Source organism: Pseudorasbora parva, chromosome 25, assembly GCF_024679245.1.
Source record: "Pseudorasbora parva isolate DD20220531a chromosome 25, ASM2467924v1, whole genome shotgun sequence".
Classification (NCBI taxonomy): Eukaryota; Metazoa; Chordata; class Actinopteri; order Cypriniformes; family Gobionidae; genus Pseudorasbora; species Pseudorasbora parva.
In genome coordinates, this window is record NC_090196.1 from 18740259 (window position 1) to 18764745 (window position 24487).

A 24487-nucleotide genomic window follows, 5' to 3' on the forward strand; every position below is an offset into this window, starting at 1 on the left:
TGTATGAAAAGAAACAGGAAACTCCGTCGATCTTTTCGACACTTTAACAGCAGTGGGAGAAGCCGAGCGTGAGGCTGGGCATTACTGATTGAATTTTCGCTTTATTTTTAATCAACAATGGCCGTCAAGGCGTTCGATTAATTACTGACACCATCCGTTTTTATTTTTGTAACTTTAGAAACTCCAGCGCCTGGAAAACTCCAGTTTTAAGAGGCTGTGCGCGTGTGTGAAAGAGTTGGGCGTGAGACGTTGGGGTGTCTCCCTCAATTGAACCACTTGTGTATGATATTTCTTTCTTTCCTCCATTTCCTCGCTTCTTCGACTTCTTATATCGTTTGAGAGCGTTTTAAACTCTACAAAGATGGGGTGCACCCTGAGCTCGGGCGACAAGAGCGCCCAGGAAAGGAGTAAAATGATTGACAAAAACCTGCGGGATGATGGAGAGAAAGCGTCGCGAGAGGTCAAGCTGCTGCTGCTGGGTGAGTTAGCCGCTCGCTAGTGAAAAAAAAAGCCATTACCAACAAATATAAGCTCATTTAGCATTGGATTGAACATTTAATTAAGTACTTAAATTGGTGATAAAGCGGTCAAGTGCATATTTATGGACGCTGGAAACTTTTTTTGTCCATAGTTACCGCGCTGGTGTCTCGGCTAGCATATGAAGCTAATCCACTCAGTATCCCGAGTCATTTATCACTGTTTTAATATGGTGATTTATATGTCTATACATTAGAGATTAGATAATTGCGTGAAGTTTTGTATTTGGCTTCTTTTCTTTCCTATTTCGGCCTTGACTTGTTCAAAGTGCTGGTTTGCATATTCGCCAAAGTGGCCAGTTAGACGCAAACGGCTCTCGGCTAATCCAGCCAGCAAAAGACAAGTTTAATCTAATTTAATCCCCACTGCCTGATTTACTGCGATGGATCTGATAGATTACCCTGACCCTCATCCAATTATGATAAATAGGCTTGTGCATATGGAGGGTCCTGCTGGGTGCTTGGAGTAAACTGGAGTGGATAATGCTAGATGGGTTTAAAAAGTGGTCCTGGTGGTCATCATACGAGTCTGGAAACTCTTAACCCTGAATTAATGCTATACATTTGAGCTATTTAAGTAGGGATTCAAACAACAAGCTCTTAGAGCAGATTTAAAGAAATGCATTCGATTTATTTTGCATTTAGCCCATGATTATTTCCCATTAGAATGTATTATTATTGTATAACAAACAGTTCCTACCCTAGATTTCGCTTTGGGTTATAACAAAATATTAAAATGTAAATTCATTAACACTGTATGTGTAGTTCACAGTTTTTTTCCACCCTAATACCTTAGCAGTAGACTTGTAAATTCATTGTGATTTACATAGAGGCCACTCAGTTTCCGATTCTTGTTTTGCATACCTTTCTTCTGTATTTTTCCTGTATTTGTGTGCAAGCATTTTTCGGGCATTGCGTAATGAAGCCAGACAATTTATTAGCTTGGGGTGATTTAAATATTTGTGTGCCATTTTTGATGGTTTGTACGTTTTAAACATTTGTTTCAGATAAAGCTACACACTTCCTAAAGAGCATCACTGGTGCTGTTTGCATGGATTTTTATTAATTTTGAAGAGCTGGAAAGTTTACAGAAACAATAATGGTCAATGTAAGATTTATTCATCTGTTTAATGTACAAGCCATTTTCCCATTGGTCTCTACTTGCTGTGTAAATTGTTAAAGGACATAAAACCTGCCCTTACACCATCAAACTTTAGGGAATTAACATCTAATTACCTAGTTAACTGGATTCCCCCTAAGTGCTAAATCATTATACACCCTATGTGTGCTGCGTTCTTGGGTTTGTTTGCTTTTTTGGCATTGCGGATCGTCGGCATATGTCCCTTACGCCTGTTGTAAAACTGGCTGGATTTCCTGTTTAGACTATAGAAAGGAACAAATGGTGACTGCCAGGATTGTTTCTAAGAATAGAATAGAAGAGGATATAGGAATAGAAGATTTTTTTTTTGCAAAATTCTGCGAGTGACACAAATGTTTCAAAATGCAATAATTCAGTTAAGATGAGCACTGCTTCATGGTTTAGACTAGAGTGTGTTGACGTGCGTCTCAGTTAGTGTTGTTGGTTGCCCAGGAACCGAAGAGCCAGTTCAAATTACAGCACCATAAACGCAGCCACAGGAGACCAAACAAAAGGTTAAACCAGTGTTTTGCGAGGCAAGTTCACTATGTGGCATCAGAAACTTGCAATGATGCATCTAAGAATGAGTTGCTAATACTGTGGTTTAAAGGTTTAGTTCACCCATAAATGAAAATGATCATTTACTCACCATCATGTAATTCCAAACCGTAAGAAACACAAATTAAGATTTTTTTAATGACATCTAAGATCTCTAGAAAATTGACTAAACCGCTCAATTCATAAAGAGACAATCGCTTTATATAATAAACAACCAATTTCATTTATGCTTTTATTCACATATAAATATTCATCAACGCACACATCAGTTATGCTAAACGGAAGCTCAAGCATGTTCGCTTGACATGCAAGAACCAATGAGGTTCATTCTCATGGTTCACAGAAAGTTTGAGCTTCCACAAGAACCAATGAGGTTTGTTCATATGCGTCAACCAAGAACGGTTGAGTGTCTGTTTATGATCGCTGATCAGTTCAGTCTAAATCAAGCCTAAATTAAATCTGTTTATCATATAAAGTGACCAAGTCTCTTCAGGAAATTTCGTCCAAATCGCTCCGTTTTATCCAAATAAAATCCAATTGGATTAGTTTTACATGTCAAAATGGTAATTGAGTGGAGGGACAGAAATCTCTGATTACATTTGAAATATCTTAATTTGTGTTTCAAAGATGACCAAAAATCTTGCACATTTGGAACAAACTGAGGGTGAGAATTTATCACATTTTTGGATGAACGAACCATAGACTGTAAAATATATGAACATAGTGTCTGTGGAGTCACCTGAAGAGCAGTTTTGAAGCGTAAAGTAGAGAAGCTGGCCGTTACATTCTTGCCAGTGCATCGCGCCCGGGTAACAGAAAATGGGCAAAGAGTTAGGATGTGGGCGGAGCTTAGGAAACGCGATGACTAGCAGACAAACGGCAATCCACCTGTCACTCAGTGACCACTCCCCTTAATTATGCAGAAATTTAAGGCTTTATATAATGTAAACTATTGAATTATAAAGAAATTCACCCCCCTCACAGTTGTCATGAAAGTACGGCAAAATTAGCCGTATAGACCAAAATCACAATTTGTACCAGGCTGTAAACATGTTTTTTCCTGCTGTGAAGTTGAGAATTTTAACATGGGGCTCAATGAGATTATGCTCCCTTCTGGAGCCTGTCTCTAGTGGCCAGTCGATGAATTGTCGTTTAAGTTACTTCCGTATTAGCTTCAACCATAGACCGTAAAAAAATATGGACAACTCAACATCATCTGTTTCTGCTTGGCAGATTTGAAGCTTTTAGGCAGCCTGCACGGCACTGACATCTTGGGAAAGAGTCTGCGCAGTAGAGATTTCGGGACCGGAGTTGCGCAGTAGAGAGCAGAAAGTACAGCCGCGATATCAAAAGCCCGCCCACACTCACAGATGCAGAACAATTAATTATGTTGGTGTGAAATAAACAGTTATGGAAATGTAGAAATTAAAGCTAAAGCTCCAATCTGCTCCCAAAAATTCCGAAAAAAGTCCATTAATGCCTCAGTGACAACTTTACTCAGAGAAGACGTCGATCTCAGCTGTCAATCATGACGTCACACCCCCTGTTATAGCATCAAATAACTAACTAAAACTAAACTTATTTTAAAAATGAACGCTTGAAATGAAATCGTTGTAATGATAACTGCCTTCAATGACATTAACTTTGGGGGAAAATATTTGAAGTGTAATTTTATTGTTTAGTTTGCCTTGTGTCCAATAGAAAACACAGAGTGGCGGTTATACTGGGACCGTTCACCGGGGGGCGATCGAGGCGCGAAAGCATCAGTATCTGAAAGGAATACTGCAGGCTTGGCTTCAACAAAAAATGGGGGAGGTTGCCGCTTGAAACTAACAGTTTAAAGATTAAGAAAAAAAAACCTCACTCAAAATCATAAACCCCCATTGACTTGTGTCGAAGTAGGGGCCAGAATATCATACAGACTTGGGCTACTACTGGTTTAAAGGGATAGTTCACCCAAAATTGTCAAATTGTCATCATTTACTCAGTTGTTCCAAACCTGTATGAGTTTTGTTCTGCAGAACACAAAACAAGATATTTTGAGAATGTTTGTAACAAAGCAGATAAAACAACCGTTCACTACCAAAGTAGGAAAAAAAAATACTATGGTAGTGAATATTTGTTCTATCTGCTTGGTTATTTATATTGCATATTAATTTGCCAGATGTCAATAATCTAGTGCTCTATGGAGCAACATACGCACAGATGTTTGTACAACGTTGAAATTTTGCAAGAAAAACTTGAACTCACTGCAAAATCTGGAAAATGTTTAATTAGGTAAAGTTTCATGGATTCCTATTGAAATGTCTGGATTTCGCCTGTAAAGTTTCACTGAAAAAGTTAAATATCTTTGACGTGCTGGAACGATTCCCATCTGTCTGTTGAACACTTTGATATTTGCTTCTCAGGAAACATTACAGCCTTTGTTTGAGTACGATTAAAAGTGTGGATGAACATTAAGTACCACAAGCCTCTTATCAAGTCGTGTGGGAGTTTTGCCGGGGTCTCTGGGGTAAATGCAGCGCTCTTGTGTTTGGTCTCCTCACAGTAGGGTTTGTATCTCTGTGTGAGATGCTGATGTGGCCTAATTGCTGTGTTTGTGCTCTGGGACTGAGAAAAGAGACGTCATCCCACAGGGATGTCCTCAACCACAACTGAGATGGTTAATTGAAACGTTCGTTCAGTGAGCGGATGAATTCTAGTTTCATGGAAGAGCTGTATGGGAGATTTGAAGTTAGAGGTAGGTAAATTAAAGACGGGCAAGGCTTATTCTGAGTTATTTAAATAAAAAAAATTAAGTTTGAGATTTTCAAACTTTTATAATAATGATGGAGAGTATTCACATATAAATCTAAAGACCCCATTTATACTATATTTATACTATAGACATAAGAGATGAAGGCAGGACTTTTTTTTCCCCTTCACAACAAACAAAAGGAAATCCCACACACTATCAATACCTGCAAAAAATCAAAAACTTTTTATTAGCAATGTTTTGGTCTCATGACCTTCATCAGGTATATATTTTTTAGAAAGACATTTATTCAGCAGCCAAGGATGCATTAAAGGGGTACTTCAGCGCTGGAAAGATGAATATGTATTTAAACTGGGTCATTAATGTAGAAGAAATGTGAAATTATTTTTGAATTTGGTGCTTTCTAGACTGAGAAAAGACAGAACATTTATTTTTGTCTCATCTTCATAAAATCAGTTCAGTTAGAGAACAGGCACTACAATTAAAAAATGAACGTGTCCGTTCAATATATTGTGATTTAGCCGCTGAGTGAAAGTCACAAACGCAGCAGGAGTCAGATTACACTCATCGTTACTGAGCTGAGGTAAACGCGTCCGCGCTCGCGGCAGTAGTTCTCAGCGCATTTTCAGTTCATTTTCATGCCTTTGGAAGATTAACTTTCATAGGAATTAATTTGAGAAGTTAAATCACTCACTTTGCTCCGCCGGCCATTCCGTTTATAGGGCCCTATAAAATCCGTTTTATTTTTTCCCAAATTACGTTTTAATTTTTCCCAAATTACGTTTTTTCCGTTTTAATTTTTGCAAATTACGTTTTTTCCGTTTTCATTTTTGCAGATTCCTTTTTTTCCTTTAAAATGTTTGGCAATTCAGTTTTTTTTTTTACCCTTTACTGTTATTTTGGTGAAAAAAGAGTGTGCTTTTAATGTTAATATAATAGAACATAAAACAAAAAATAGGAATGACCTTAAATTTATTGAGGTAACAAACATCACATTTACTTTTTAGGACAAATATGATGCAACATAACACTGCACTTCAAGTACTTCAAATATTAATGGTTATTAGCTTTAAACTTTCCGGTAAAATTGATATCCAGAGCTGTGAAAAATAAAAATACAGGAAAACACAACTTTCCCCAACTTCAAAGGCCTCTTTAAATTATTAAAACTAGATGCTTATCTTAACTTTAAGGTTACTTATCATGTAAACTTTACATGATAAGTAACCTTGTAAACTACCCATATACAGCATGTTAAATGCATGTTTGGAACAGTGGGGAAAACGGTCGCATTTGTAGCAGATATGCATTGCTGCCTAATGTGCCCACTATAAATCAAAGCACGAGATGACAGGGGTCGAGCAGAACACCGGAAAATCTGACAGAATGGACAATATTTGTCTGTATGTGCAATACACGAGCCGCGGTTCAGGTGCGCGCGGGACCAATGCTGCCTGAGCACAACAAACGCGGCTCCCGCTCTCCATCGCAAAGCTTCTGCGCCGCCTGCACGTGCAGTGTGAAACCGCCGTTAGCGTCGAGTTTCTTAACTTTTTCGCTGCCGAAAGCAGAGCCGTGGAGACCAACTTCGCCGTACTTTCATTGTTTTGAAGGGCGAGCTAAAATGACGGGAGGGGTTGTGTCGCGAAGATTTGCTTCCCCCGGTCTACACTTTCCTCAGACATACGTTCTTAACCCACACGACACAGAATTTAATTACAAATATGTAAAATTCCGGGGAAATTTGCGTTAACACCAGTTTCCGCGTTTATATGCAGATTCCGCGTTAATATGCCAATTCCGCGATTCCGTCCGCGATTCCGTGATTGCGGAAATTATAGGGCCCTACGTTTAAATTAATGCCTGCAGCTGCGAGCTGAGCTGTGAGTGCGATCTCCCATCCCCCATGTGCGAGATGAAAACGTGGAAATAGCTCTCTCTGCTGGCTGTAGCCAAATTTTTTACTGATGATGCAAATTGACGATATTTGCGTCACCGGAGTAATTTTTCCAGAAATAAAATGCATAAATCTCTCGTCTAAGGGGGATATGAGGGGGATGGAGCATGATCATTTGAATATACTCCAGGGTTTCTACTGATACAAAGCCATATGCTAATCGCTGAAGTAACTCTTTAAATTAATAAAAATTGACATTAATGATACTTCTAATGTTACAATAGATTTCCATTTTAAATAAATGGTGTCTGAATTTTCTATACATCAAAGAACCCTGAAAAAAGTATCATGATTTCTACAAAAACATCTTTTTTTCAACATTGATAATAATAATAAATGTTTGTTGAGCAGTAAATAATCATATTAGAATGATTTCTGAAAGATCATGACACCTAGAACTATGATGCTGAAAATTCTGTTTTGCATCACAGGAATAAATTATATTTAAAATAAAGATATTTACATTTTAATGGTGTTTTACAATATTACACATTTTACTATATTTTTAAATCAATTAAATGCAGCCTTGATGAGCATAAGAGGCTCATTACAAAAACATTTAAAGGGGTCATATAATGGCATTTTTGTACAAGTTAAAGGGTTTTAGTTCACCCCAAAATGAAAAATGTAATTAATCATGAATTGATACACGGATCATAACGGTTCGAAACTTTTTGAAATCTGCCCATAGTGAGATACGAATGCTATGTGTTTACGAATGCTTATGTGTTTATGTACACCTTAGTTCATTGACAGATTGTTACAGCTAATGCCAATAAAAATGTTTTATCTGTAAATGTAGGCTTGTCAATGATGCGTAATGTTATCTATGCAGTGTAATAACTGTTACAACACTTTTTTTGATATTACTACTTAATCCGCAACAGAAACTGTTATAAACCATCTACAAAAGTAAGCTTAGTTTAGTGTTGCCAAGTTAACTTTATCACCAGCGTACACAGTTTGTAATAACACAATAACCACAACGTGTTCTTTATAAACGTGGGATTATGAATTATATAGAGAACTTCATACATAGAAAGCATGCCGTAATTTAACTTATCCTGTAAACTTTAGCTGCATTCAAGCGTGCAAACGATTTGCAAAGATTACTATAAAGGTTAATAAAATGGTACACTCACTTCTTCTGGAGGTGCAGCAGGAACACAATCTTTTTTTCAGGAGCAAATTCTGAGCAAAACCTGCTTTATACTGACCCTCGTTTATAAAGCAGTCTGGGGAGAAATGATTTGCGCAAACATGAAAGCATTGACGTTGATCGGGTGGAATATTCCCTTCGAAAACAACTCAGCCACTGCGTTTTCAGCGGTTTGGATTTAGGAACATCAAAATGACTGCTGTGTTTATTATTACACTCAAGAACAGAACCCCGCAATCGCTTGGACGCCATTCTGCTTCAGCGTATCAACACTAGCGGACTGTGACGATGACGACAGCTCGCTCAGGGCTCTGTGTTAAAATGCTGCTGTCAATCAACAGTCGTGGGAGGGGCGTGTGTGATGTCACACGGTTAGACAACTCGATTTGAGACGGGGGAAAACATGTAAGGGGATTTTTAAAAAAAAACACTGGATGGATTTTTATCATCATAGGATGGTTGTGTATAGGCACTACCAATACACATTTCCGTACAATCAGCTTGTTAAAGTGCATGTACCATTATATGACCCATTTAAAAAATCTTACCTTCCCCAAACTTTTGAACAGTATTGTATAATTTTTAAAAGTGTATTATTTAGGGCTGGGAGATATATATCGAATATTAGCGATAATATCGCAATAATTTTGATGACTATGTAAAATGTGAAAAATTGTGAATATCGAATATTTCACATTCAAGCATACTTTCCCACAGAAGGTTACCTCAGATAGTGCAGAGGTCTGCTTCCACCGCTCACTAAACTCTAGAAGCAGAATAATTAAATAAATACGTGCAGCACATGACAGAGAAAGACACAGAAACATGCGGGCATGAGAGAAATAAAAGTGCAGCGTGGGACGTGCATGCACACCACTTGCAGACAACATATGATCGCCATTCAGTTCTTTTGTGAATTAAAATGTCATATTTTTTTTTTTTTTTTTTACCAAAATATGTAAAAAATGCACATTCTGGCTAGTGTTCAGAGTCGGGAATGTCTTTAGTGAACCTATATGGTTGAGGGAACTGGATCGTGCAGGTCTTAAGCCGGACCTAATATTCTGTGTGATTTTAACGTTAATCAAACAACAATGAAAAATAGAAAGCCACCCCATGCTTGGCCAAACAACTTAAATATATTTGTTAAGAATCAGTGTAGCCTATAATTAATGTATAGAGTGAAGACTAAGCAGTATTTTTATATATATTTGATTATTTCATTTCTTTCTTGACTTCTGTTAAATAGACCTATAGCTAAAAAATAAAGCACTGTATTTGTCATATTGTTTGTATTTGCATGTTTCACTTATTTTTTTAAAACAAAGATAAAATAAAAATAAAAATTGTAATTATACAAGTACATTCATGAAATAAGATTTTGGTCGGCCCAACTTGTTCAGTAAATGTAAACATTTTATATTGAATTTAATCTAAATAGTTTTTGTTTTAATGGGGGCAAAAGAAAATTAGGTTTTTTATTATTTTGAAGCAATTGCAAACATATCAAGATATATATTAAATATATTATCAAATATCAATATTTTTAAAATTTTTATATAGATATTGCCCAGCCCTAGTATTAATTGAGCTTTCTACGATAGTTTCGGTTCCATCACGTGCACACCGTGGCACCACCCCCACTGTCAGAGAACAGACAGTACAAATAATAACTGAACGTGTCTGCTTACTAAAGCATGATCCGAACGGGAGTCGCATCACACAAGCAGCAGGACTCAGATCTCATTCATCACGAGTGAGAAGAGCTGACAGACAAGAGGATTGCGGCAGATTTGGTTTCAAAACTTAATGTAAAGGTGCCTATTTAATAGGGTTGTCAACGAATGTTCTAAATTCGAATAGTAAAAAAATAATAATTTCGAAGGTGAAAATTAATATTTGAATTTTTTTTTAAAAAGTGGGGGAAAAACGCCAGTGGTAGTAGAGGCGTGGCTCTCTGCTTTGCGAGTGGGCGCGCACATGGGAGTTCAGGGACCGGTCACAGGAGCCGCTGCTGAAAGTTGACGCATCTTACATGGAAAATGGCAGAAAGTGCAGAGCCCAACTCGACTGCAGCAGAGGAAGCGATTTTAACCCTTCAGAATTTGCCATGATAAAAGCCATGTCTGGATTTTGGTCGGTAGGATTGTCAAAATTGCTCAAAAATGACGTTCGAATATTCCCTCAAAAACAAGCACACGAAAATTCGAACTATTCGAACAACTGGGCGCGCATTACGTCAATAACAGGACAAATGAGTACAAAGAGACATTAACTACTTGTATAGTTCGTCTATTTAAGTTTATACATATTTGACAACGTATTACTTAAACAAAAACAAGTAGATTGTTATTATAAATTATTATATATAATTATTATATATTATTATATATAAATTAACTAATGGCCAAGACCGCAGAGTGCAAACCTCTCTCTCTCTCTCTCGTCCTCACTGCGGATAACGGTTTAAATGAACAAACTTTGAGTGCTGATCAAGAGTTTTGTGTAAGCAATTTGGTCGCGAGACTCGCGACTCTTGTCCCAAATATAGCAGGCTTCATTCAGTGATTGAAACAAATATTATTAATATTAATTGAAGTTTTACAGCATATTGAGCGCTCCGAGCTAGCTCTGCTGTTCTAAACATGGAGCTTTTCCTTGACATGAAGCGGTGAATAATCACACCTAGGGCTGGGCGATATGGCCAAAATTTCATATCCCCGATATAGCTCATTTGATATCCCGATAACGATATACATAACGATATAGCAATTTTTCTGTTAATTAAGTTTATGAATAGTCTATACAAAATTGCAATGTGGAAATGCAGTTTGAAATTATATAAAAAAAACAAATAAAGGTAGTATGGACTACATTTTTATTTTATTTAGAACCTTTTATTCAAGCAATACAGTTGGTAAAGTTAACACCTGCCTAGGGATGTTAACCGATGACCGTTGGACCGATGGTTGACCGTATCAACGTTAACCGATCAAAGTTGTCAGTAAAAAAAAAAAAGTGATCTCTAAATTAGGCTATTATACAGTGGACTAAACGCTACTACAATTAGCCATCTCATTCCAAAATATTTTTGTGTGAAGTGAACATATCCCTCGCACTAATTTTTTCATAACTCGCCTGTGTGTAGGCTACTTAATAAACCAATAAAAACATTTGGCACGCGCTCACAAGGTTTGCAAAAAGTAAACAGGCTAAACACTCGAGGTTAGAGCCAGGGCAGACGACAGTATGAAGCGTGCATTTCGCTTAAGATGGACTTACATTTGGAAATATTTTACAGCTACATTTCAGTGGTAACACATGATCGTTGATGTTGATCGTCTTTCTTTATTATTGTTAGCACTACCTCGAACTAAAGCGGGTCTCTTCGGAGCTGTCATTTTCTTAAATGAGCCGCGGCAATGTTTCAAATGAGCTCATAACGCTGGACAAATGCCTTTATTTTCAACGAGATCACCTTGTACCCAAACCATTTCGAAACTAAGGAGCCATTTGTCCTCAGATTACAAACAAGCTCCACGGCGGCGCGTTTGCGGGACTCGTGTTTCGCGCTGTGGGGGATTTAAAAAAGTGACGTGAGTGGAAGGGAGGCGAGTGAGTGTATGTGTGTGTGTGTGTGAGAGAGAGAGAGAGACAGTGAGACACAGAGAGAGAGGGAGCGCGGCTCGCGGCTGTTATTTCAAATAACGCAGCATATTTTAAACTAATCGGTTAACCGGTTTCAACCGGCTAATGAGGCTCGGTGGTCGGTCAAGAAAATGTTTAGTTTTCGCCATCCCTACACCTGCCATTAAAATATTTCAATATATGGCTATGGTGTGCCATGCGTAAAAGCCCGTTGCAGCGTCTGTGTCTGAAGTTTGTTTTGCGCGCTTATGCACCACTCTGGCATAATTATTACCCTGGTCTGAACCGCGTCTACTACCGTCTTCCTCCATGTTTGTTTATGTATTGCAGCGTGCATGGGCATGCCGTGGCGTGAGGTGCATCTTGATGTAAAATTCTGCTGTAAACGCCTTATCGTGGCGTAAGCGATAGAGCCTAAAATAAAACGATAGACATTTTCTATCGTCCAGACGATATATTTCGTCATATCGCCCAGCCCTAATCACACCAGTGTTAGCAGTGCAATTATCCTTTATTCATGCCATATCTCTTCAGTCAGTACAGTAGACTACACTTTAGTAATATTTCTGTTTAATGTTAAATAAAATGAGGCATGGTATGCTAACTGTATCTTACATAGCTTGCATATAACTTTATCTTGCGGCTCAACAATTTTACCTACCGAACAAAATCCAACGTACTTCCAGACATGGCTTTAAAATCATGGAGTTAAAATCTCTTTCTCTGCTGCGGTTGAGTTGGGCTCTGCACTTTCTGCCGTCTTCTCTGCAAGACACGTCCACTTTCAGCAGTGACAGTGCGTCTTCTGTGACCTGTCCTGAACCCTCAGGCGCGCGCTCACTCGCAAAGCAGACAGCCACAACTCTACACAGATTTTTTTCCGTATTTTTTTTTTTTAATTCGAATATTAATTTTCACTTTCGAAATTCGTTTTTTAAAAACTATTCGAATATATATTCGAATTTAGAATATTCGTTGACCGCCCTATAAAGGATAAATGCACTGCTTCCACTGGTTTGATTATTTACTGTTTCATGTCAAGGAAAAGTTCCCTGTTTAGCACAGCGCAGCTCGCTCGGACCGTTCAATATGCTGTAAAATTTTAATGAATATTAGTAATGTTTCAATCACTGAATGAAGCCTGCTAGATTTGGGAAAAGAGTCGCGACCTTAAATTGCTTGCGCACAACTCTTGATCAGCACACAAAGTTTGTTCATTTAAACCGTTATGCGCAAAGAGTGTGAGCTGAGGGCAAGAGAGTGATGTCTGCGGTCTTGGCCATTATTTACTTTACTTGTTTTTGTGTAAAAATACTTTGTCAAACTTAAATAGACTACCTATACAAGTAGTTATATGTCTCTTTATTAATTTGTCCTGTTATTTACGTAATGCGCATCATTGACAAAATGTGCAACCAGATGTTCGAATAGTTCGACTATTTTTTTTTTTTTTTTTTTTAGAGGGAATATTCGAACGTCATTTTTTTTTAGCAATTTTGACAGCCCTACTATTTAAGTAGGTTTGTCATTACACTTTGTTGTTGTGTTTTTCATTATGAATAAAAGCCTGATGGACCCACAATTCAAGCTATCCGCTGAATTGTCGCTAATTCAAAATCGGAACTAAAATGTGCACGACCTCACAGAGGTCCGCGCATTTACGGATGTACTGTCATTCACGGTGTGTGCGCACTGGTGCGTTTTCAGTTTATGCATATGGAAGCTTAACTTTGTTCGCTTTGCTCCACTTCGTAATGAATGCCTGAGTGGCTGTGTGTTACTTTCAGTTAGATAGAATTGGTGGTGATGTCACACGGTTATTAACCCGGTGGGAACATTTCCACAACGTCACATCCATAGTATTAATTTATTAAATCCATTGACACTATCTAATAACACAGTTGACAGGCCTAAAATCTACCTTTTTTCCAGACAAGTATTCTGTGGACCCTCTTTCTTGCAGCCTCCTGGACCCTAGTTTGAAAACATAATGAACTGTTTCTAAAGTATTTGCTGTCTGTCGCCCGCAATCAAACCTGTGCAGACATGGTTATCTGGACATATAGCTAATCTGTTTACAAAAGTCTGTCTGTAATCCCATTACGGTGAGGTGATTTTAATTAATCCGTTAATATTAACACCTACACATTTCCTCACATCACTGGGGATTTTGTTGAAGCCTGGTGGTTTTATTCCTCTCTTTAAAATATAGGGGAGTGAAATATCCCCTTAATGAGTATACATTTGTCTAGGTTTCATTGACTGTTTTTTTTTGTTTTTTTTGTTTGAGCCATTTCACGACATCTGTTTTCCCCCACTTCCCTTTGTTTTTTTTCTATCACCTGTTTTCATCATGTGAACGGTAAGGATGCAACATGACACTACGATTCCAGTAAAAACGATTCCGGTCTTTTTTCCTTTCAAGATTTAAGTTGATATGGTCTTCTCCCCACCCAGTTATTACTTGTGGTGAAATCAAAGGAAATAAGATGATTTTTTTTTACCGCTCTATCTGATACTGACAAATACTTTTGCTGAGCTGGCAGAAGCCACAAATGCTTTATCGTTCAGAGTTAGATTCTCACTCTTTTATGGAGCAGGGAAAGATCTGGAATGTTTGGGTGTGTGTCCATCTGGCTAACACGCTTTCTCTCTCTTCCAGGGGCTGGTGAATCTGGGAAGAGTACAATTGTCAAACAAATGAAGTAAGTTTCAACCCCATATGGGTCATCATTGTCATACTAGTTTCATAACATTTAGAAATTATCTCAGATGCAAATGATAGCAGAGATTATTTAAATTAAATGTGCAGTACATAATCATATGATTATAGATATGACTTATTAAGGGACTTCCCTGCATTTGTCAGACTTTTATAACCTTTTAGCATTTTAAACATCCTCAAAGCCATTAGAATTGAGCAATAGATTTGCTCCAGTGACGCATTTTGTAACTATCAGCCCTGGTTCCTTCAACAAAAAGCCAAAAGGATTTTTCTATTGGCTTTTGGTTTATTGCAGAAAATAAGCTCTGTGTCCAAGAAAAGTTTATGATTCTTACACGTTTTGTTCATCATGATAATCTTCAACTGAACACAACTTTTATGAACTTTGAAGCCTAAATAAAAAGTCAGAACTAAAAAGCTTAACATGGTTAATAAACAAACTACACCACGGTTGTATTACTTCTTCGTCACCATCACTAAAGTTAGGGTAGGCAATTTTCGGAGTGGCTACAGGGCTCCAGACTAACTGTTTTTACTAGGAGCACTGTAGCCCTAACTGAAAGAAAGCTTTTAGGAGCACAAGAAGAAAATTTAAACATTTTAAATTTAGGAAAATGTAAGTGTGTTTCTTCTTGCTACGTATCTTTACTGTCTATGGCAGTGTCATTGTGCGGCTCACATGGCAGTAAATAATATGGTGAAATGATCATGCAGTCAATACATATATTTAATAATAACAAACAGGGCTATAACACAACCCATTTAAAAATGTATTTTTCAAAACCCAAAACAGCGGTATTACAAAAGTTGGAAATATAGACTAGAAAATTTAAGCTAGCTCTTCCCTTATGTCCATGACTCTATGTATGTCTGGCTGTCTTTCCTGCTCTTAACTTCGACCAAGTTCTCATGAAATCCGTATCTATAACATGAATGGTATTTATCGTGCGATTTATACGGCAAAATTACTTTTCACGTGCATATGATGCGCATTGTAAACTAGGGATTCGTGGGTTACACGCCAGCATCATGAGCAGACAGTGTGCCAAAATCCAGTTCTCTTTTGCGCTTGAAAAAACTTAACATGGAAAGAATTATGCCAAAAATCAGTTTTGTTGGGTATTCACATATCAAATAACGTCTTAAACGAGCTTAAAGACTTTAGCGTGTCAGTTCTGCAGCAGTAGATCTTAAAGCGACAGCAGCCATGCTGTCTGTCATTAATGTTAATCAATCACTGCTCTTGACTAAATGACTTTTGTAGCTTTAATATGGATTAATCTATATTTAATTAATAATTTATGTAGTGCATTTGTTCAATTTCTATAGCCAGTTTTCTACCTGTGAGGGGGGTTTATGAGAGTATTCTTTTAAGTTAAAGTTTAAAGCCAATAAATGTTATAACAAGCTTTCAGTTACACTGTAATGTTTAAGGGCTATGATCAATGTTTAAAATTGGTGCATTGGTGCAAAATTGGTGCAATGACTGCATCATAAAATATATTAAAAACCTAAACATTGTTTTTAATTGTGATTAATCGCAATTAATCACAGAAAAATGTGATTTAATCAAATGTTTTTAATCGGTTGATAGCACTAAAAGAAAGTTTACATTTAAAAATATATTATGCATGCATACCCACTATCTATCTGCCTTTTGTATTTATTGCATTGCATATTATATGTTCAGGGATGACAGTGGCGAACTGTGACGCGATTCCCGTGAATGTGAAAACATCAGTGACTTCAAATTCTTTTGTACACAAGAAAAGTAACGTGCATGTTTTATCAGATGACGATGTATTTAGTTAAATAAAACACATGTTAAGTCAATAGTGTTGATTTACCTTGGGTATGAGCCTGCAGTGTATTTGCGCATAGCACCGGAGGGAACAATTGCACTCGACACAGACCACAACAAACGTGCCCAGGGTAAAAACGTTATAGTTACAATGGTAATTTATTTCATATTTTTAAAATAAAGAGTTGTTTTATATCTAGAAACTTTTAGTTTTATAAATGGGGAAAATCTTTGATGACCAAAACATTACTTGTTCATCCTCCATATTAAAAATAACATTATAATATTATAGTTTTGAAGTGATGGAAAAAGATGCGTAATACTTGTTAGCATTTAAATATTTTTGTCACAATACCGTATTTACAGGTAGTATTACTTAGGGGTGGCCCCGAATAGTCGAAAATTCGATGCATTGACATGCGGAGCCGGGTTCGACCACCAATCTCACGGTCGAATCTTCGCGGGTGTTGTTATTGCGTCATAAAGAGCCTTTAAAATTCGAACGCGTTTTCAATGAATGTACACACACCGGCGGCGGCATTCGTCGCCTGTCCCCGCCGACTCCGGACGTTGTTTAAAATCCTGCCGTGCCACAGAGTACCATTTCAAGGTTTTATATTAAATTTATATTATATTTTCCTCAAATCTTCAATGTACATAATGGTTTGACCCTGTGCTAGAAGATACACCCATCGCACAGCTCTTCTGTCAGAAGTCGATTCAAAATTGAGCTTGCGTGTATATAATGTGCACGTCTGGTGTGAGAGAGCCTACCTGAGACGATTTAAAGTAGGCGTGGTTAATGCAGAGAAACGCAGATGATCGGCACCTGCTTTTCTCGTGAAGTATGGAATGTACGGGCCAGAACGAACTATTCTTGTTCTTGCCACCTCGAGAAAACGAACAAATTACTTTGTTCTTGCAGAAATTTTCCAAGCATAAGCTTTATGACTGCTCAAGATGTTTCTCAAGTGGTCAGGAGTTGCCAGTAGGGGCTTGTGATGGAGACAGAGACGTGCACAAATCTTTCAGAATCATTAACAGTCCATGTGGTGCTGTTCAAATTTTCAACTGTTTTGATTTGCTTTTTGATAGGGCTGGGATAAACGATTATTTTTTAAACGATTAATCTAGCGATTATTTTTCGATGCATCGATTAATCTAACGATTAATTTTTCCTGTCCGATTCGGTTTCGATTATCGATTATCTCCCCATTAATTGCCTAATAGCAACTTATACATGTTGATTTAATTATCTGAATGAAAAAAACTAATTCCTTAACATTGCAATATATGTTTATTGCTCTTAAAATTCAAAAGTAAAAGACTATACAAGAACAATGCATTCAATAAAATCATAACAAAGTACACACACACACACACACACACACACACACACACACACACACACACACACCCTATTTTGAAGTTACTGCACTCTGCCTTTGTATTGTCTGCAAAAAATGTGGAGTCATGCCAAGGCAAAAGGCAGTAACTTCCATATTATCAATATTTGGTTGCTGATCACCATTTACAAAAGCAATATAGTAGCACCTGTATAAAATCTAATGATCATGGCATTTATTTTGGATGATTTACAATTAATTATAGCCATCTTCTTATTACCATCATGTGCTTTGGTTGCATTCTGATGCCATTATTAAGGACACAATACGTCTTGTAAAGAGTACCTTCATTGCTGTGCAGCAAAACTTACAGGTTTGATAGGTGACACTGAATTATATGAACAAGATAAGATTATTTCTTATGAGTAAACATTTGCATATATAATGCAAAGATATAAAAAATAGAACAAATAACAAATCATGTAAAAATGCATGGGATTGGAATAAGATAAATAGCGCCGCTGGTTAATCAAGGGTTAAGTTTGGCTATCACGCTCTAATGACAGCGCTGACTGGATCGGATTGCCCATTCATAGGCTAAACAGAGAAATTATTTATTGCAATATGTTTTTAATGTTTTTATCTAGTAAAAAAAATGATACAATAGGCTACATAGCTTAATTACTTTTACATCTTTGAATGAAAATCGCCTATAGCCTAAAAGGACAACTTTTAGATTGATGTGAACGACAAGTAGGAATAATTCTCAGAATGCTTGTGGATTAAACATCCCCGATGACGTTCATGGCCATGGATTTTATCGGGTTTACAAGAAAAGGTAGGATATATGGATATAATTGCGAACTGTTACTACTGATTGTATGCGTGAGCGCACGCTGTCACGGCATTCGAGTGCACACAGTCGGGCAGCCCCAAACTGCCTGACAGCGCGCTGAGTGAGTATTCTGCTCTATGAAAACATGTATGACAGTACACAGGCTACACCGTAACTTAAACGCGGCAGACTTTAATAGACAGTAAAACAAAGGCGGGACACCATAACTGGATGTCGGTACCGTAACTTAATTTAAACATCTGTCTTCCTGTGTGCAGAAATTTGTTTATGTAGCAGTGACAACAAAACGCGTGCATGCGCACCTGTGCTCAATGCGCCCCGCGCGCCAACCCGCCTTGCACATCTGAAAGTCTGAGGAGCCACTCGTGTTGCTACCATAGATATACATAATAAATAATATACTTAATTGCATAATATACTTTATTATGTATATCTATGGTTGCTACTACTCTCCGGTGCCACCATCTTTATTTTGAGTCTGACGAATCGACGCGCATATTTTGCGTCAACGTGTTTTTTGCGTTGTCCCAGCCCTACTTTTTGAGCATACACATTATATTGAACATTTCTTGAACTCTTGCTATCGTTTTATCGAGATATTATATCACGACAATTATCACTATCGTCTAATTGCCTGGCCATATATACGAATACGATCAAGCATGAAAATATCTTGAGCTTGTGTTAACCACACAACTTTTTCAGGTATTTAACAAAAAAAAAACCTGATGGGTATGATGTAACGACAAATGCTAAAATGCTTATTTGTTTCTGGGTTTTGTCCAACAAAAGTGCATCATCCATGCAGCGCACTATAGGGCAAATATAATGATATATCTTCACTTTTAATGGCTGTTGTTTGGCACGGTGTGCAGCATAACACTTTCAACCTCTTAAGCCAGGACTGTATTCACAATATACATGACAGGAACTATTAGCTTTATTACTTCAAGTAATGGGATTGTCTTTCTCCCACAGAATCATCCATGAAGCGGGTTACTCAGAGGAAGAGTGCAAACAATACAGAGCCGTGGTGTACAGCAACACCATCCAGTCCATCATCGCCATCATAAGGGCCATGGGCCGCCTTAAGATTGACTTTGCGGATGCAGGGCGGGCTGTAAGTGCTGCTGTTATAATGTAAAATGGGGTTAAATGCCTGCCAAACATATTCCATGCCACTGATTTATGTAATGATAAAGTATCAAATGGAAATCAAGCGGATGATGCATTTGATTGGCTGTCTTGCAGGATGACGCTAGGCAGCTGTTTGTTCTGGCTGGCTCTGCAGATGAGGGATACATGACAAGCGAGCTGTCTGGAATCATCCAGCGGCTGTGGAAGGATGGAGGCGTGCAGGCTTGTTTCAGTCGCTCCAGAGAGTACCAGCTCAATGACTCTGCCTCATAGTGAGTTTATCTCTTTCTCTTAGTTTTATAGTGCATTTTCTACCCTGCACAGCCAATTTCCCACATAATGACCTTTGCATTCGCCACAAAATGCTGCTCAGTTTCCATTGTGGTCACTGATCACGTCATTTGCTCGTGTAATGTGTGCATTTCTTTTACATTAAGCCGAGTTATTATTGACATTATTCCATTCATTATGGCCTATGATTCAAATATGCTGTATGCAAACTTTTCAAAAATGCAAATTTATCCTGTTCTCAAAGCATGAAGTAAACCATTACCTTTTGCATACAACCCAGATGAAAAAGACATATTTACAATAGCCAATTCTAAGGCATAATAAAAATGCAATGTGTCTGGCTGATGGCTGAAAAGAGAAACCCTTTTGAAATTCAAGTTTTGAATAATGTTTAACGTCACCGTTCAAAAGTTTAGGGTCAGTCAAAAGAAGTCTATTCCTCACCAAGGCTGCATTTATTGGATAAAAAAAAAGAGTAAAAACTTTAATATTATGAAACGTGATTACAATTTAAAATAACTGTTCGGTATTTGGAATATATTTTAAAATGTAATTTATTCCTGTGATGTCAAAGCAGAATTTTCAGTATGGATATGCAAGTAATTTTTAGTAATTTCCAGGTCTGGATAAGTATGGAAAAATGTTTCCAGACTATTGCCCCTATTAAGTTATCTAAAATTAAAAATATCTAAAAATACATTTGATACCAGCAGTGTTTTAATGCAAAATGTATTTATTTTTAGTGACTGTCGAACGCAATTGAATACTTTCAAGTCCATAGGCCATAACCATAAGCAAATCTCTTTTTGAACTTCACTAGTTGAATGTTCCACTCAATCCAGCAACAGATAAAGGAGCAAATGATTTTCTAAATTAGATTATACTTTGCTGTTTGCTGATCATTCATTATCAAACCAGTATTAAACCAATGTGTCAGAGGTGAATATATGCAGGTTATAAAAAACGAGAAAATAATATTTATAGATGATTATACTGTATATACCAAATGTAATGCTAAAAAAAGGCTTTATGAACCATTTGTTAAATATGGTCTAAAAAAAATCTACAGAGAGTTTTGGAAGTTTGAGTCTGGAGAAGTATGGAATTTTTAAATGGAAAATCTGTTTGGAACCCTGATTACTCCAGTTTATGCCCTATTCATTGTTAACGACATGTATTCTTTACTTCAATGAGCCCATTGTTTCTTCCTTAAATAATTACATTGTTTAGTAATATATTTTTAGCTAACTGTGATTTGCATATTTTCTGTAAAGCTGCTTTGAGACGATATGTATTGTGATAAGCACTACACGTAAATTTGAATTGAATTTAGTGTCACATGATTCTCCAGAAACCATTCTAATATGATGATTTGGTGTCTAAGGAAACAGTTCTTATTATTAATGATATCAATGTTCAAAACACTTTGCTTAACATTTTTGTGTACAGTTCAAAATTACCACATTTATTTGAAATTAAAAACATTCACTTTTCCTTAACACTTTTTTTCACTTTTCTTGTCACTTTTGTTCATTTAAATGTAACATATAACCCTTTTAAATATCTCAACAAAACGTAAACTAATGCAATTTTGAATTGATATAAATTCATACGGTTTTAATTTAGTTCATTTACAAATCAGAACTGATGAAAAATGGCCATTCTCAAACAGGTTTCCTAAACTAGTCTGTTATTGGTCAGACAAACAGATAGGACCGTCCCAAACTTGCACTATTGGTTGAGCCAGTTTTACTACAATTGGATGGTTAGGGGACTCAAACTATAGTATTTACACTTTTCTATGAAATCAGCTTATTATTTCTTAAATCATTGCTTATTATTTTTAGACTTTGAATAACTGATTTTTATATAATAATAATAATGGATCTGTATTTTCTCTATAGCTACCTGAATGACCTAGACAGAATATCCAGCTCTTCCTATGTCCCAACTCAGCAAGATGTCCTGAGGACCAGGGTGAAGACTACTGGTATTGTGGAGACCCACTTTACTTTCAAGGACCTTCACTTCAAGTGAGTATTGCCATTGTAACTGCACACGCCGAAATCCATATATTTTTTTTAAATGTGCAGTACTTAAATGTGTGAACGGTGTTCTGACTTTCTCGGAGTGTATCTCACCACTCTCATCTGCACTACTTTCAGAATGTTTGATGTGGGCGGCCAGAGGTCAGAGAGGAAGAAATGGATCCACTGCTTTGAAGGAGTGACCGCCATCATCTTCTGTGTGTCACTCAGCGACTACGACCTCGTCCTGGCCGAAGATGAGGAAATGGTGAGCTCTCAAACAAGATCTCTTTCAGTGTCAGCATCACGAAACAGAAACTTTGCCTTTTAAAGTTCCCCTTAAACAGTGCTTGGTTTCTTCTCTTGTAGAACCGAATGCACGAGAGTATGAAGCTGTTTGACAGCATCTGCAACAACAAGTGGTTCACGGACACCTCCATCATCCTGTTCCTCAACAAAAAGGATCTGTTTGACGACAAGATCAAAAAAAGCCCGCTTACCATTTGTTTCCCTGAGTATACTGGTATGAATAACTTAAAATCTCCTAATGAGGGTATGCATTGACGTCACTGTAACGAATAGAACACGACCCCTCAGCCGGACTGACTGGCAAAAGAGCTGCTGCATGAATGGAGTTAATAGGGGAAACTGTGAACACGAGTAAAACAGTCGATTATCAGTTTAAACTAAAGGTTGGGCTCGATATACAACTCACCAAAGATCCAGTGATCCGTGGATATTGCTGCCAGGAATCATGTTTTCTAACATTTTAGATGTGCCTGATTTTGACGTGTAGGAAATGCATTCCTGTGAACCCTTTATACAAATACAACATAGGTCGGTCTAAATCCAAAATGATAACTGCATAATCCACCTGGATTTTAATTGGAGTTCAATTGTTTCTGTAAACTGCAGCGATCCATTTGGTTCTCTTTTCTGTAGCTTTTGGCAGCCAGTAAAAATATACCTCAGATTTCGTGTCAAATCCAATGGAATGGAGTCCTCCAGATGATGAAGACATCTCATGCATACCCTCTTTCTATTATTTTTTTTATATCGTTTATATATTAATATACTTTTTACATTCACTAGAATACTTCATATGATAGAAAAATAAGATATAATTCTATTTCCGAAATATAAAAAAAATATAAATTATTTTCTGTCTTATTGGCATTTCTCCTTATTAAACTCTCCATATGAAACTCTCTCCAAGGATCCAGCACGTATGAGGATGCAGCCGCTTACATTCAGTGTCAGTTTGAGGACCTGAATAAGAGGAAGGACACCAAAGAGATCTACTCCCACTTCACCTGCGCCACCGATACCAAGAATGTGCAGTTTGTCTTCGATGCCGTCACTGACGTCATCATCAAAAACAACCTTAAGGACTGTGGGCTCTTCTAAAACGAGCCATGTCGCTGGTGAGCAGAATCACTGGAACTTCATTATATGGTTTTGGTAAAACTGCTTGTTTATCTATCCAATGTTCACTTTTGGTGTTTTCGCAGTGTGGCCTGAAGTGAAACCTATGGGAGAACCAGAGAAGGAGGAAGGTCAACCAAGAACCGGAATGTTAAATGCGTTACTTAACTTTATATTTATGTTCTCCGAACATTTTAGACATTTTTTTAGGGCGTAAAAAAAAAGAAGCATTTTGTGTAAAATATTTGTACAACTGTAATTGTTGCTGGAATTTTTCACCGTTTTTAGACGTTGACTTAACAGGTCTTTTTTAAAGGGTATTTTTCATTCAAAGGGTTTTGGGGATTTTTTTTTCTGTCTTTACTCTGAATATTAAGGTCATGTACCTTGCAGTTATTGTTGCAGTGCTCGTTTCCCCCTCTTAAACCATGGTAAATATGAGGCAGTTGATATTCATCCACACAGCTATTATCTGTTAGTTCACTAGTAGTTCAGACCATTGAAAGCTAGATATTTAAGACCAAACAACTGTGGGTGATCTTATAGCTGTGACTCTTGAATGGGGAAAATCTGAATATGCCAGAATCATTTTGAGAAACCTGCTTATCTGAGTACAGCCGTCATTACCATCACAGTGCGTGTGTGTTATGTCAGATTTGCCTGGGTTTGGAATGATGGAAAAACTGTGGTGAGCCCTGAAATTTGCTGATGAATTGGTTCCTCTGCACCTGCAAATCATGAACTGTTTTGATGGAGAACTCAGCAAAAGGTCAACATTTTGCATTAATAGGGATTTTTTACTGATCAAAGGAAACCATTTTAAAATGCATTAAAAGGGACCAAATAATTTCTCCTTAGAATTCCTGTAACACATTCTTTTCTTTTTTTGCACTAGGTCCACATACCCATGTTACATAAATGAGTTGTCAACCTGTAGAATGAAATGTTTCATAGAAGCCTTCAGTAGAATCACAGATGTCTTTTCTGATAGTAACACGATCAATTAAAATGGTTTTAAGCTTCACATCCCTTAAATGTAGGTTCTTATTGGATGGGAACAAATGTTGACTAATATCCACTATTTTGCTAATAAAAATGCTGTTGAAATAACGGCATCCTGAAATAAGA

The 24487-nt window shown here is 37.2% G+C and overlaps 1 protein-coding gene across 1 annotated transcript; it reads left to right on the forward strand.

The window, feature by feature from the left end:
* On the forward strand, positions 1–24487 carry gnaia (guanine nucleotide binding protein (G protein), alpha inhibiting activity polypeptide a). The gene is made up of 9 exons (XM_067435896.1): positions 1–479; positions 14414–14456; positions 19458–19599; positions 19731–19888; positions 21812–21940; positions 22073–22202; positions 22304–22457; positions 23151–23358; positions 23446–24487. Exons 1-8 carry the CDS (start codon positions 362–364, stop codon positions 23339–23341), a joined length of 1065 nt encoding a protein of 354 aa, XP_067291997.1. The 5' UTR covers positions 1–361; the 3' UTR covers positions 23342–23358; positions 23446–24487.

Coding starts and splice junctions, on each gene's coding strand:
- gnaia (XM_067435896.1), top strand. CDS start 362: ATGGGGTGCACCCTGAGCTCGGGCGACAAGAGCGCCCAGGAAAGGAGT. Junction 21,941..22,072: donor TTCAAGGACCTTCACTTCAA/GTGAGTATTGCC, acceptor CACTACTTTCAG/AATGTTTGATGTGGGCGGCC. Junction 22,203..22,303: donor TGGCCGAAGATGAGGAAATG/GTGAGCTCTCAA, acceptor CTTCTCTTGTAG/AACCGAATGCACGAGAGTAT.